Source organism: Uloborus diversus, chromosome 4, assembly GCF_026930045.1.
Source record: "Uloborus diversus isolate 005 chromosome 4, Udiv.v.3.1, whole genome shotgun sequence".
Lineage (NCBI taxonomy): Eukaryota > Metazoa > Arthropoda > Arachnida > Araneae > Uloboridae > Uloborus > Uloborus diversus.
In genome coordinates this window covers 1,824,911-1,840,819 of record NC_072734.1, presented here as the reverse complement: position 1 = coordinate 1,840,819, position 15,909 = coordinate 1,824,911, and the positions used below count along the sequence as shown (strand labels likewise).

At 29.9% G+C, this 15,909-nt stretch overlaps 1 protein-coding gene across 1 annotated transcript in view; it reads right to left on the bottom strand.

Moving 5' to 3' along the window:
- The window catches only part of LOC129219758 (chromatin remodeling regulator CECR2-like), a 74,188-nt gene that overhangs the window by 5,872 nt on the left and 52,407 nt on the right, over nt 1-15,909 (bottom strand). Inside the window, exon 10 of the mRNA XM_054854051.1 lies at nt 15,306-15,765. Within this exon, the coding sequence (XP_054710026.1) occupies nt 15,306-15,765 (460 nt within the window). The remainder of the gene's footprint in view (nt 1-15,305; nt 15,766-15,909) is intronic.

The following is a 15,909-nucleotide window of genomic DNA, read 5'->3' as shown; positions in this document are numbered from 1 at the left end:
AAGATCAGATATTGAAAATTAAAGCCACAGCTAAAAAAGGAGCATTGTTGCACCTGCAAGTACTGATAATTTAACTGTATCATTTAAATATTAGGGTTAAGTTACATTTGACCAACTGCAAAACTATCTTATTCACGTAACACATCTTTTGATATAAATAAAAGTGCGTATGCATTAACCTGAGTATGTCGGAATATAACATTTTAAATGCACAGAAAATAATGCAACTGAAAACATTACATTGCAACTCCAAAACTGTTGCCAAAATCAATTTTCTTTTTACTTAGCACTGTTACCAATTATTGGCACAGTTGAGGAAAAAAATCCTAAGAAAGCAATTAATTTCATGCTTGCTATAGAGAAGCCTTGATTCAAAATTCTCATTATGGTTACTATTAATATTGCTGTTGTAAAGCTACAAATTTTTGTAACAATGTGTTTTATATTTAATCATTTAATTGGGAAATTACATGAAATTTATTGTTTTCCATCATTACTTTTTTAAACTAAGTTTTTTAGGAATAAATTATAGCCTAAGTTGCTTCCTGATAATGTAGCTATCTATGGTGAAAAAATGGTTGAAATCAGTCCAATAGTTTTGAAGCTTACCCCGGACATACACACGTACAGAAGTAACCATTTATGTATATAGATCAGTTGCACTGGAAGGTATATGTACATAGTAGTTCATCTTAGCAAACAAAGGAAAAAAAAAAAAAAAAAAAATCTATTTCCTTCAAAAAAAAAAAAAAAAAAAACAGTTTTGTGACAAATTATGTAATGTGTATAATTATACATATTATCACTTTTTTGACATAAAAATTTCTCAGATAAATTTTTAATAACCACTAGTTTTCCTTCAGATGGTACAAAGTACACAATGTTGCATTCACATTATAACATTTAAAATACACTAAAGAGTGTACAAAAAAAGTGTGCAAACTATAATGCAGGTGTAGGCTACGAAATCTTTATGACTATTTGTTATATTTTTTTATTATATATTTTTTCAAAAATTAATGTGATGAAGAAATAACTGCTGAAAACTGGTACAAAGGGAAAGAAAATAACATCAAATTGGAATAAAAAAAAGTAAAATTAAATGCAAATTTCAATTTAAGTAAACAAGATAAAACGAATTTAACTTCTGTAACAGATTTACAGTTTGATTGATACACATTGTACAATGTTCAAAATTGTGCACAATATCCAACGTGAATCAATCAAGCGAGAAAAATACTAGAGGATTGATATCAGTACCCCCCCTTCCCAAAAAAAAGGAAATAACATTAAGGATTTGACTATGCATTAGTAAGTAGTATTTAAGATTAACAAACACTTATATTTTTTAAAAAGATTGAACACAATAATCTTCTTATGAAAAAAAAACATTAATACAAAAACCAAAGAGTTTTTTTTTTTTTTTTTTTGCATCAAATAATTTTTACACAACAACTATTACAAGAAAATCAAATTTAACATTAAAACATTTCTGTACAGTTAGAAATTGCTTTTATAGTTGACATGAATAATAAACAATATGTTTAATGACCATTTGCACACTAAAGGGAAAAAACAAGAAATAGAAAAAGAACATGTATCAATAAATTTGATTCAAAGTTAAACATAAGTAAATGATATCACAAAAGCATTTTTGTAAAATAAGAATTGGTTTTTGGATGAAAATTGTAGAACACTAAATTTCATGGCTATCTATATATATAATTCATTGAAATGAAAAATAAGAGAGAAAAGGATTAAGTTTCTATGAGTTTGATTAAAAGTTTAACATGAGTATTTAGTTAATATTGCGATTTAATGTAATCCATACTTAGTCAATTTTGATGAAGAACATTTGAATAAAAGTAAGCTTTTTTGTTTTTTTTAAATTCAATTAGAAATGAATTTTAGGATAACAAAGAGTTATAAAAAGGAAAAGAAAATAGATTTTTTATAAGGTTTGATTCAAAGTTGAAAACTTAAAGTTTTGCAGTAATATTGGGATTACTACACAAAAAAATTTTTAAACATACAAGTAAATTTTTTTTTAATTGTTTAAACGAAAAAAAAAAAAACTTGTAGTATTAATCACAGCAATCAACAAGTCTGAAATAAAATAAGTTTACAGTCAAAACTAATTTAAAAAGTTTATAAAAGTATAAGTAGCTGGCCCGAATTTAAAAAAAAAAAAAAAACACCTATCTATTCTTTTTTATCCATTTTTTATTTCAAAACAGAAGTTTTTAAGTAAAAAAGAAAAATTAGAAAAATCATAAATTTATTTTGGGATCTGTTTGTCTTCAAACTGGGAAGTAAAGCCAAAAATTTTATTTTGGAATCATCCCACACCAAGAATAAGAAAGACAATATGAAACATAATGCATAAAAATGAGACATTCATAGAAAATAATGAATTAATGCAAACTTTCTTTTTGAATCACTTTGAATTTCATAAACTGAACCTGTTGATCTGTTCATTAAAGTTATATCTGTGAAATATATTTTTTATTTGAAACTTCATTTCTATTTTAAATTGAGTTGGGGGGGGGGGGGGGTAGAGAACATGCTCAAAAGCCTCAGCAATTTCTTTAATTAACTACTGTTAATTGTTTTCTTTCAAACACCAATTACTCTTGAACAAAAGAAAAAAGCAGTTTTAACTTTTAGAGCTGTTTACAAAGTAAAACAGTCAGATGAAATATGTGTACATTTTATTTAACAAAAGTTCTTGTTAAATTAAACTTCTTGAACTAATCTGGCAGTTTGATCAAGGATTATAAAAATTGAAGTTTTCTTGCAGAGCTTTAGCGTCAAGGCTTTTACAACTTAAAAATTAAACTAAAATACATTTAATAAAATTAAACATGGACAAAGACGTTGTGGTGCTCATTTAAGAATGCAGGTATATATGTTTAGGAGAAGTAAACAAAAAAGGAATCAGACACAAAGCCATCAATTCATAATACCATCAAGTTCTATATTACTTCATTTCAATTCTTTAAAAAGTGAAGTTAATGTATTAATTATGTATTTAAACAAGATAAATAAAAACACATTACCAACAACTTTTTTTTCTTCTTTTAAAAACATAACTATTAAACACAGATTTTACTTTGGGGAGGGGGGGGGGGGGGAGCCCACCATCAGAGTTTTTCTGATACTCCCAAACATCAAGCTGGAGTGCCATTAAATCCAAAGTAACTCATAAATAAAAATATAACTTGTGTGATACTGTCTGACCACGGATTGTATGGAAAGACAAACATCCATTTTACAGCCGGAAATGGACCAATCTATCATTTTTTCGCGATGCCAGCTTTTGCAGAAGCAGAGTCTCATTCGAATGAGCGGAATACCGGCAGCAAATTTTTACTTTTCCCCCTATTCAGATAGATTCATGTTTCGTGGAAGTTTGAAAATTCCATACAATCCGTGGTTGGACAGCAACAGGATGCAAACTAAAATAATGCAAATTTTAACTTGAAAATCTTTTTTCTTACAGTCACAGTAGAAATTAAAAGGGTCAAAAACATGAAACGATACACTATCTTAAAGAAAAAAATATTTTTTGCAAGTTTTTAAATATAGCTTTAGCATATCTTAAATATATTCATTATGTTGTGTTTCCGAACTGATATGAAATATTTTAATGAGAATTCATTTGATATCCAATAAAATCATCACTTGAAATTACAAATGTATGAATTAACAGGAAGAAAAATGCTATTGATGAAAATATGACCTGCATGTTGTACATTGTTCAGGAAAAAATGTTCTTTTTTGTGCAGTGAAAAGAAATTAACCTACAAAACAAATGTAAAAAATATAAGTAATAATAAAAGCTGATCAAAATACTGAATTCACTAATTGTTTACAAAAGACACTTACTTGAGAAAGTTATTTCACAACATTTAGCCTAACAATTGCAGGTGAAGATGGGGTGATTTTCTAAAGAGAGAAAAAGCAAATATGTTACTTTTTTTTTAAGTAAACTTTTCTTAAAATTAAAAAAAAATTATCCTGTGAATTACAATATTATTTCTTTAGTGACTCAAGTTCGGGGCAGGTACAAGGGGAGGGTCATGTCCCACCCCCTAAATTGTTGTTAATATTATCCATCTCCATTGTGTTCAAAAATGAAACTTAAATTATTTCAGTAATCTTTTCAATTCATTATTTATGAAAAAAAAAGTTTTAAATACCTATTATGAAATGAATTTGTAACTTTTTATGCCATATTAGGTACCTTATTCTTCGAAAATTGGATGCCTTTTTTTTGGGGGGGGGGGGACACCTCAGCAGTTCCAGAATTTTTTTTTTTGTATCTAAAACCAAAGGTTTGTTGGAGGGGGGGAGGGGGCATTTTTCAGCATGACTCTATCCCTAAAATGGTAGTCTGTATCTATCCCTGCTCAAGATCATTACTGTAGGCAATCTACAAAGGTACCTTATCCAAGGCATAATTTCTGCAGCTAGTTAATGGCCAAAACAAAAAGTGCATTTTCCAATGAATTCCTTTACATTATGAACTGGATTTCAATGATATTGGTGACTCTGGCAAATTGCAAAATATGTCAACAACAAACAGACATTCCAACTTCTTAACCTGATGATAATGTTCTTAAAAAATTAAAATCCCTTCAACAACAGGGTGGCGACAGGAACTGGAAAAAAAAGTTCCCTGACTTTTCCCTGATTTCCCTGACTAAGTTCAAATTTCCCAGATTTATATTATCAATGATAATGATTTCCTTTCTTTGCCCTACTTGAAAAGCATTGCATATTAAATAAAATGCAGTGTTTAGAACTGTTTAAGCTGTTAATTAAAAATATATTTTGAAAAGATGCTCCTTTTTTTTTTTGGTAAAAATAGTGTATTAAATTATGGACAGAGAAATATTGTAGGAAATCTAAAACAAATAATTAACTTCCAAGAACCAGTTAACATCAGAATTCTAAGAAATTATTAAAACTACTTTTAAAGAAATATCTAATAATGATAAAACTAAAACATTTAAATGGAGAGAATCTTGAACTGAATTTTCAAGCAGTATTATTGTTGCTGCAAGAATAACAAGTGATAGTTAAAGTATAGAAGTAATGTAGTTTTACTTACGTAAATAATACTGCCGTGCAGCAGGTAAACGGCAGTATCTGCAGAAATTAGTTTTCGAGATATTTGAAGAAATGTGTGGTAGACTCAATACTAACAATAGGAAAATGTTGGAATTAGACGTTTTTTTCGAGCCTCTTTTTCAGCGGAAACCAAATAAGCGAGTATGTACAATAAAAATAACGTACAGTAGATGACAAAAATGCAAAAAAAAATGAAAAATGTGCAGTTACTGCCCTTTACTTGCACACGGCAGAATAGCTATATTTATGTAAAACAAATTGAAATCTTTCAACAACCAGTCATATTGAGCTATACTTTAATCAAGAACTTAGGTTTTAATGAATGAATACAGCATTTTAACTACTAAAAAACAATAAAAATATTTACTTATGTACACAACTCAATTTCAAATGATTTCATTAGTTGTCGAAAAAAAATCTTGGATTACTTTTTAGTAACAAACAAGATTGAAATTCAAAAACGATTATTAATTTCGAAATGTATATGGTTTTAAAAAGTTTTAAAGTCTGAAAAAAAAAAAACCCTTTGTGTAATCTGAAGTTACAACGAATAATACCATGGCAAAAAAAAAAAAAAAAAAGAAGAAAATTGATTTTCAGTCAAAATTTAATTTTAGCAATTAAATTAAAAACACCAAGTGATAACTTTTAAGCTTTTTTCAGCATTAATTTAAAAAACAAAGATTTTTTCTGGAAGTCGTGATAACAGTATGCTAATTACTTCAAGACAATGAGTAAAGGCAAGGGAGCAAAGTCATTAATGACGGCTTCCTCTTTGCCTGTAGGGTTGTTTATTTTAAGTAGCTTGGAATGCTTGGAAGGAAAATTCAAGCAAGGTAAAATAAACAACTTTACAGACACAGAAGCAATCTTACGAAGCTCATCCTAAGATTGAATACTTTGTTGAGGAAAAAAGATGCACAAATATGCGGCACTGTATAATTGCACCTCATTAATTTTACTTTTTTAAAACAAATTGACGGAAAATTCGTAGGGAATCAAAGTACTTCGTTTTTTTTTCTTCATTTGATCAATTTTCCCTGAATTTTTAATATTTTTTCAAAATTCCCTGATATTTCCCTGAGTGATAAAGTTCCCTGACTTTTCCCTGATCTCCCTGATCTGTCGCCACCCTGAACAATTAGAGCGAAATTTCAAATCATAGTTGGATAGACAGAAAAGCTGTAACCATGCTCACAAGGCTCAAGATGAAACATCACAAAACATCAAAATTTTCTATGATGGAACTAAAAAATATCCAAATTGCAATAATTGCCAAGAGGTCGAACAAAAACCCAAGCAGGTCTTTGATTACCCAGCTACTGCCCCTGCAATGCACAATCTAAATTATCCTGCCAAAGAAGACCTATACTCAGAATCTGCAATCAAAATAACGAAATCACTACAACTGCACCACTCCATCTTATCTCCAAGGACACAACAACAACATTTTAAAAATAATAATAATTTTTTCTTAAAATATTAAACTTCTTCAAAAAAAAATTTCTTAGAGAAACAAAATGCTGAAGTACCTTGAGGTCCCCACAAGTACAAAAAAAGTTTAAATTGATTTAGTTGAATAAATATACATCATTGACAAACTTTTTGCAAAAAAATGTGCAAAAAAATTAAATTCCACAGAGAGTGCTACATTTTTAGAACAACTTCAAATATATTTAAGGTTGCATGCATAAATGGTGATGCTAAAATATTGACACTAAGAGGTGAACTTTACTGAAAAAAACCACTGGCTAGAAAATGCCACTGCAATGATTCCAAAGTGAGAGGTTAAGAACATATGTTATTTTTCAATGTGTTACTTTTTGGAAATGATCTTCAGGCTGAATGTTAAATATGCATTTTGGTTTCATGCTAGGGTGGGGGATTGCACAATTTCTGCAGCTATCTCTAAAATCCCACTCAGTAAAAATTCTATTGTGGACTGTTATTGCTGATCCCCAAGAGTGGACAACATTAAAAAAATAGTGAAATTTCTCATCAAGGAATTTTTCTATTCTTTAACATTTCTTTTAAGAAGGTAGCCAATATAAATGGAATGGCTTACGATAAATTTTAATAGCCATCTTATTATCGATAAACAGAAGAATCTACGAATTTAGTCACAAAGAAATGAAAATAAAAGATTGAGAACACCTTTGTTCTTTGAGTTTACTGAAAGCTCTTAACATCTTTTGGAACTTTGAGTATATATTTTGTGTCGAAGCTGCACCAAAATGTTTTTGTTGGCAAAACTGCCGTTTCAGAACTTTTTTTTCTTTTGGGGGCATTAATACATTTTTTATAATAATTGAGAGAACTTCATCAGCACACTATTCAGAAAATGATAGATTTGAAAAAGAATTCACATTGTGTAGCAGAAATTAAGAGAATTCTCTTTCTATTTTATGCTCATTAAATAAGTTCTGCACTGCATGATATGCAAATACTTAGTCTAAATAAATATTTATCTAAAGCATTCAAGCCTATTAAAAAAAAACCCTCCCATTTCGATTTCTAATATCCCACTTAAAATTTTGGTCAGATTGGGAGTTCCCACCTTACTTTCTTCCCTAGTGTGAACCCTGGCACATATAGCAGTATTTCTCAACACTTTATGTTCCACAAACCAGTAGAATTTGTAACACTTGATACAGACCCACATAGTATTTCCTGCTTTTTTTGGCATAAAAAATAAGAGTTCTATTACAAAAAAAGTCTAACTTTTTGTTCATGTGTGACTATTAATTAAAAGATTGCGACTCCTCTTCGTCAAATAATTTTTAGACTGAATTGTTAAAATTAGTCAATCTGAATCCAAGCGGTGAAACAAACAAAAGACAATTTTGTTTAACACCACCAAAGATAAAATCTTGCTTCACATAAATATGTTGTTGCAAAGGGAAGATTTGGGTTTAATTCCTTTTAGATTTTGATTGAAGGATCCAGCATTTATATAAAATATTGTATATTTTATTTTATTTAATTTTCATGTGTTAATGCACACAAATAAAAATCTCCGAGAACAGATCAGATTTTCCGCAGACTAGTTCCAACTGAGAACATCTGATGTATATGATCAGGATCTGAGAAACCCTAAGCTGTAGGTCGCCCAGGGAACTAACTATATCTTGTTGATTATTTTTTTCAGAAGTCATATTATACCAAACATTACTTTAAACTGCGAGAAATAATTTGTCAATAGCCTTAAATATTTCAAGGGGTATAAGATTTTACAATTTTCATTGGTCTCAGAGTATGGTAAAGATTTAAATAAGTGATTCTGGAAAAGCTAAACTAATGGCCTCAATAATTTAAATGAATAAATAAATAAAATAAAAACTTACCCCATAAGTTATAAAACTTGTCTTGTATGGAGAAGTTACTTTATAATAAGTTTTAAGTTCTAAAAGGAAGAACAGAACAATAGTAAATAACATTTTCATCAAGACATGTACAGTTTAATACAAATTTATGCATTCATATTGCACTATTACTTTATTGTAACACGAATATTGACACAAGTAATACCCAGCAGCAGAATATTATCTATATACTAGAGGTGGACAATGTTGTTCTTTTTAATGATCCGTTCATAAGAGAATCGTTCATTCATTTGATCCGTTCATTTAACTCGTTCATTTGAACGACTTTGTTCATTTAAAACAGTTGCAGGTGATCTCTCTGCACGACATACTCACGTACATTCCATATGTTTCATTAGATCAGTAATATTCTTTGAAGGAAAGATAACTAAATTTATCTAAAAGTAAGAAAATATGCCTATGAAAAATGAATCGAAAAACTTGATTCAGGTTTAGATGCATTAAGCAATTATGGCTCATATTATAAGATATTTCTCAGTTGCCGAATGGTAAGATATGATTTCCATTCCAAAAACCGCAGGTTCCATTTCAGCATGTCAAAAAGTTAAGTTGAAATATTTCAGCTACAGCACTAGAGCGAGCCAAAAAAAATTGAAATTCTGCAGAGTACTTAGCTTTAGTGCGGAAAACTTTGTGACTCCCTAAACTAATGGCTGTGAAAAATTTCGTGACTGAGTTAATGTCTTCTTCTCTGGCAAGACACTTGAATTTCAGATTTTAAGAAAAACATCAAATAAAGAGAAAATTTACAAAATATTTTAAATTTTGCTGAATTTTAAGCCTTAACGAGGTAATTTTTAACTTCCTAACACAAACTACTGCGTACAATTTGAAGCCTGTGAGTTAATTTTTTCTGCTCTGGCAAGGTCTGAATTTTGAGAATCTTATGCAAAATTTCTTAAAGACGAGTGGCACATTACAAAGTAGTCACATACCTAATACACTGCAATACTTCGAATTTTTAATCACATCAACGGCATAGGACCACACCTTGAACCAGATGTTTCCTTTCAGGGTTAGGGTTAAGGGGGTCAATGCCCCCCCCCTACTTTAAAAAAACTAACGTTTTTACGTATAAGTGGGCGTGGTTTTGTAGTTTTTAATAAAATTTCATTGAGTTCACGCCCTTTATCCCCCCCCCCCCTCCTCTTGAGAATATCGAAACAACGAACCTGTTTTGAACTTAAATAGGCTCTATTTTCTTGTTTATACGGGGAAAATTATAAGGAAGTCACGTTGTTTAAATATTTGTTAACATTTGTCTGTTGTGCATGATGCATATTTCAAAATATTTTCAATTCACTAGATTAAAAGCTGGAATCATTCGCCAGTTGGGGCAAAAGCTTTGCAGACAACTCCAGTGGGCTGTTTTCCTTTTATATCTTAACGATCTCTGATTACGGCATCTCTTCCAGTTTGTTGATGGTTCAACCTCAAGCTCCAAATCTTACTCCAGTAAGATTATAAAAAGGCTGTTTGACTCTGAAAAGCATCCCATAGTTGTTTTAAGCCATTAGAATGCAAGTTGACCGTACAATATTGAGTAAAGACAAACAATATTTATTACTAATATCACATGCCATGAAGTAAGGCATATGCTCTTCTCATTTTCCTAACAGCAATCTAGGTGCGCTAAATATGTCTCTCTCTGTCTGAAAACAGCTAATAGAATATTGAGATTGTACACTTCTACTATAAAACCACCAACAATGTTTCAAATTTTGGTCATAATTATCAATGTATGCATTCCATCCTGGGTCAGAATAAAAACCAACCATTCTATTAGAAACATTAGCAAAGCATGCGAGGGAATTCATTCATGCATCAAGATACTTGCCAAAAATGTATGAATGTAAGTGTTTCCATCAATTGCTTGAAAAGGTTTTTTTAGTTTTAATGATGCATAGTTAACAAGCCCAATAAGTCATTTTATATTTTTTCGTGAATGAATAGAAATCTGTATCCCAAATGCAGTTCTAATTTTTTTGCATTTTTCCCAGGCAGTTCTTGTAACCATATAAAAACTTTGATTTTTGATCGAGCTTGTTCTTACAGGCAATCAGGTTGTACAGTAGAACCTCGGTTAATCAAGCTTCGATTAACCGAGGTTTCTGTTAACCGAGCCGACTAGTAAGTCTATTTTTCAAAGAAAAAAACGTTTATTATATTTTATAACATGATGAATTTTCTATTTGAATATAAAAATATTTTCTGGAAATTTGTGATGTTTTTCAATGCATCTTTTAATATCTAACTTGGCACTGTATGAAAAATTCAATTATTTTTTAAAAACAAGTTATTTTCCTATTTTAATTTTTTAACTGTAAAATATTATTTTTTGTGTGTTCATTTTCATCTTTCAAAAATTTTCTATTGCATTTTTTATTAATACATTTTAAACGTTTGCTACTCTGACTAGATTTTCTACAAAGTTTCTATTAACCGAGATTTCCGACATCCAGCAGCTCAGATAATCGAGGTTCTACTGTAATTAAAGACCTTGTAAATTTTGAATCTCCACCCACTTCAACAGTCACACACGATAAAAGAAAAATGGTTTTTTTTTCCATTGAAATTCAGTCCTCTTACCAAAGCAGAGGAAGATAACCCAGAGATAGGAAAATGTGCATAATAATTTGTGCAAGAGTCTATTTGTGCAAAATTAAAGACAGGGCCGTTATTTCACATTTTTCCGGGTGGAGGGGGGGATAAAGGGCGTGAATCCAATGAAATGTTATCGAAAAACCACAAAATTATGCCCACTTCTATGTAAAAAAGTTTTTTTTTTTAAAGTAAGGGGGGCCATTGACACCCTTCACCTTAACCCTGAAAGGAAACACCTGATTCAAGGGGTGGTTTTATGCCGTTGATGTGATTAAAAATTCGAAGTATTGCAGCGTATTAGGTATGTAGCTACTTTGTAATGTGTCACTTATACAAAAGGAATTTTATATAAAACTAGTGGTACCCGCACGGCTTTGCCCGTAATATAAAATTAAAAGGTCTTTTGATTTGCCTGTATATTTACAAATAATGTATGGTGAATTTTTTCGCCAATTGGCTTGTGTCCATGTTACGATTCCACGTTTTGATCATTTCGTAATTTACTTGTCCATCTTATATTTTTGTTCTTAAAATTGGAATAGAAAAAGAACCACATCGAATTTTCGAAAAATCGCTTCGAGGTGCAAACCCCCATGCTACAAACTAACTTTGTGCCAAATTTCATGAAAATCGGCTAAACGATCTAGGCGCGTCACAGAGATCCTGACAGACAGAGATCTGGACAGAGAGAGATCCTGACAGAGATCTGGACAGAGAGAGATCCTGAGAGACAGAGATCTGGACAGAGAGAGACTTTCAGTTTTATTATTAATAAAGATTCTCAAAATTCAGGCCTCTTGCCGGAGCAGAAAAATTTAACTCACTGACTTAGTTTGTGTTAGGAAGTTAAAAAATTACCGCACTAATACTTAAAGCTCAGCAGAATTGAAAATATTTTGTAAATTTCGTCTTTATTTGATGTTTCTCTAAAAATCTCAAAAACTCAAGTCTCTTGCCAGAGCAGAAGACATTAACTCGGAGTCACGAAATTTTGCACAGTAAGTAGTCACAAATTTTCTGCACTAAGGCTAAGCGCTTTGCAAAATTTAGATTTTTTCGGCCCATCCTAATGTGTACATATGGTTTTACCAATAGACTATGTAAAACGAAAAATGTAACAACAAATACTTTAAATGGAGGGAAAAATAGACAGCAACACAGTAGAAGACCGTTATAATGCACACATTGGGACCAGAGCTTTTGCGCTATACAGGTTTTGGCGTTATATAGGTCATTTCACAAATTTTGAAACTAATATTCAGAATATATCTATATACTAGCACTTCAGAATTAGTTCTATCTGCAATGAATATTAAAACACTAATAATACAACTAATCATTCATAAATAAATATGCTTTACAATAAAAAGAAAGGGAACCATCCTGCACTTCTGCCAGCTTCATAGTTGCATAACAGCTGCATTTTCAAGAGTCATCTGATATTTTCTCTTTACTGTGAATATTAATTTTCAATTAAAAGCTTTGAATTAAGCTGGAAAGATGAAAAACTGTTTCAAAATTTAAATTTCCTAACAATTTTTATGTTAGCAAGGCAAAACAAAGGGATTTTTTAAATTTAAAAACCTATTGTTTACTTTTGAAAAGTTGTGCGGTTTATAGAGAATCGCGTTATAAAGGTATTTTACTGTAATCTTTTTAAAAATCTCGGGACATTGAATGTAAAATAAGCGACTCGGAAGTCGTCAAGTAAGATGAAAATAAAGCCAAATCAATATAGATGGTAGTTGATAGGGATGTTACAAAAAACAAAAGAATGGCCAGAAAAGTGATAAAGGGTATTTTTAGAAGGGTTTTAGCAGTTGCGTGGGACAGGAAGTGGGCATTTTGTTAATAACCTAAACAAGTTACACAAAACTTTACTAAAGGATACACTGGAAAATTGTAAATGAACTGCACCGGTTAAAGAAAAATGATGAATAAAAAGCGGAAAATAAAAAGGTTCGAAATGAATATATTGTACTTAACTGAGAAAAAGAAAATTTTAAGATTAAAATAGAGTTAAAATTCGAAGATGAATGTTTTTTTTAATGTGATTTTATCACATGTACATCAATACAATGTTCCAAACTCTTCACCGTTCAAAAGAACGGTCGTTCATTTTTTAAGTGAACGAACGGATTCGTTCATTTTAAAGATTCATTCTTTTTTGACCGGTTCATTCATGAAAGACATCTCTATTATGTACCAGTCTTCAGCGAAACTCAAAATTAACCCAACTTCAAAAGGTTTGTTTCCAAGTTTACTATTATTATGATTCCTAAGCAAAATTTGAACTTCTCTAATGTCCATACCTTGCCGACAATACTCGTAAAAAGCGCTTAGATAAATAAAATAAATATTTATGTTTCAAAATTGAAACAGAAGTCAATGCAAGCAGCTAAAAGAAAACGGAAAACTAAAAAAAAAAGACTTACATGGAGTTTAATGTTCCAAAATTTAAAATAAGTGATTTAGAGAAAACATAGCCAATTTTAACTGAATCACTCATAGCTCTTATAACTACTTTTTAAGTAACAAGATTTTCAGACACATGCTTAAAATGCTTCAAGAGATTCGCTTTTATATGTGTGTCTGCAAATAAGAATTTACAAAAGTATATGTTTTCCCAGTAACCATGTCAAAGGGTTAAATATTTATCAAGTTTAAAGAGTTAAACTTACAACTTTTTTTAAAAAATAAAGGATATTAGTCCGTAAGAACCGATACTAATATTTTAATGCATGCTCTAAATATATAACCATAAGTAAAACTCGTGATTAAAAAGAGAAAATTTTAATTTGGTATAACTCTAAAATATGATTTCAAATCAAAAAATAAATAAATAACAGAAAGAAAATTGGCAATATGTAAATAGATATATATTATAGTTGCACCATGTTTTAATCTACTCAAAGTAAAATTTAGATTTAAAAAAATAAAAAATTTAAAATTTCAACAGTTTTAGCCTGATATTTTCTCAAAATACTTTAAAAAAAAGAAAAATAATAAAAAAAAGAAAAGAAAATAAGAGTTTACATGTGAAAGCTGCAAACTTTCAAAATCTTGATAAACACACAATAACACATATTTATACATTCACTGCTCTGTAAGAAGCAAAGACTAATGCCAATGAAAACTAAGAGTTCCAAATATTAAGTAATTAATACCACTTTAAAGTAACATACTTCAGAAAAAAAAAATAATAATAATAAAAGTCCCCCCCCCTTTAAAAAAAATCTTTTTAGCTTAATACCAAATAATAATTTTGTATTTCACAAGACATAACATTCAAAGAGAAAAAAAGCATAAATAAAAAAATAACATACAAATTCTAAAATGTTTCCTCTTTTTCAAAAATCAATATTTTTCAAAATTGTATTTTTTTGAGGTGTAATAAATTACTAAATAAAATCAGCAAAATATCATTATAATTTCCTGATCTTTCAGGATTTTTGAAACATGTTCAAAAATTAAAATAAAATTATTTCCCCACATAAAATAAGTAAACAATACATTCACAAAGTAAAAATTATAAGTGTTCTCATTACCTTTAACATTTTCATTTTGAGAACTTATACTTCTTCTAGGTGGCGTTCTAATGAAAAAAAAATAACATACATAAATTTCATATGGTTTACATTGTTTTTACCTCTTATTCCTTTATAGTGTACATGAAAGGTTATTATATGAATTCTAGGTTCTAAACAAATAATAAGGTTTTACAAGACATCATTTTAAATAGAACATGCATTCCAGCAGAACTCTTTTTTTTACATAGAAGAAAAAAATGCATGAGTAATAAAATAGAAGAACAAAAGAAATTTTTCAAAGGATATATACATTGTAAAATGTTCCACAAAAAAAAAAAAAAAAAAAAAAAGACAACTCTTTTTCAAAACTCCCTTTTGTTGCTTTTTGTTTCAACCATATTTTTAATGGTTCACAAAATCCATTTATGTATACACACTTAGTTTTAAAGACATATTACAAAAAATTTTTTATAGATTCCGTTTTATTTAATTCTGTATTTCAGATCAAATTTTCAATATATTTAAATAAAAACCTAAAGTATCAGAGCATAAGAACATTTTAGTCTCTCAAGCATGGTGTAATCAAGAAAGGTAAATAAAAACACAATGCAAGCAATAGCCATTAAAGCTTAAAAATTGTAAAAATACTTACGTATTGGCCACCAAATGGTTTGAATCTTTAAAAATAAGAGTTTTACGACCCCTAGAATCAACAGTTGAAGTCCATGGAGTTGAATTGCAAGAACTTTGTATTGTCTGTCTGGCAAATTGAGTGCCATTTATTTTATTTATAAGAACGCAGTTGGACGCACTACTTTGACGTAAATTGTTACTGTGCACTGGTTTACTATTACACACTGTTTCAGATTCATTCTCACAATCACTTTCATCAGAGTCACTTTCTTTGATATCACTTTCATTTTGGTCTGATTCTTCATCTGATCCATCACCGCTTTTTGATTCTTCACTAGATGAATATTCTCCTCTTTGCTTCTTCAAGCCACTATTCTTTGATGGTCTTCCTCTCTTTCGTCCAGGTATTCTTTTGCTCTGGGAATCGTCCTTTTCAGGATAAGGAACAAGATCTCGAGCCTGTGCACGGAGCGCACGTTCTGAAAGAAACAAAAATTAATACCTTAAATTATCATGAATGAAGATTCTCTAAAATGTAGGGGGGAAAAATCATTTGAACTTTGACGTCTTGAATTCAAACTATGTTTTTAGCAATCATAAACTGCAATAGAACCCTACTCATT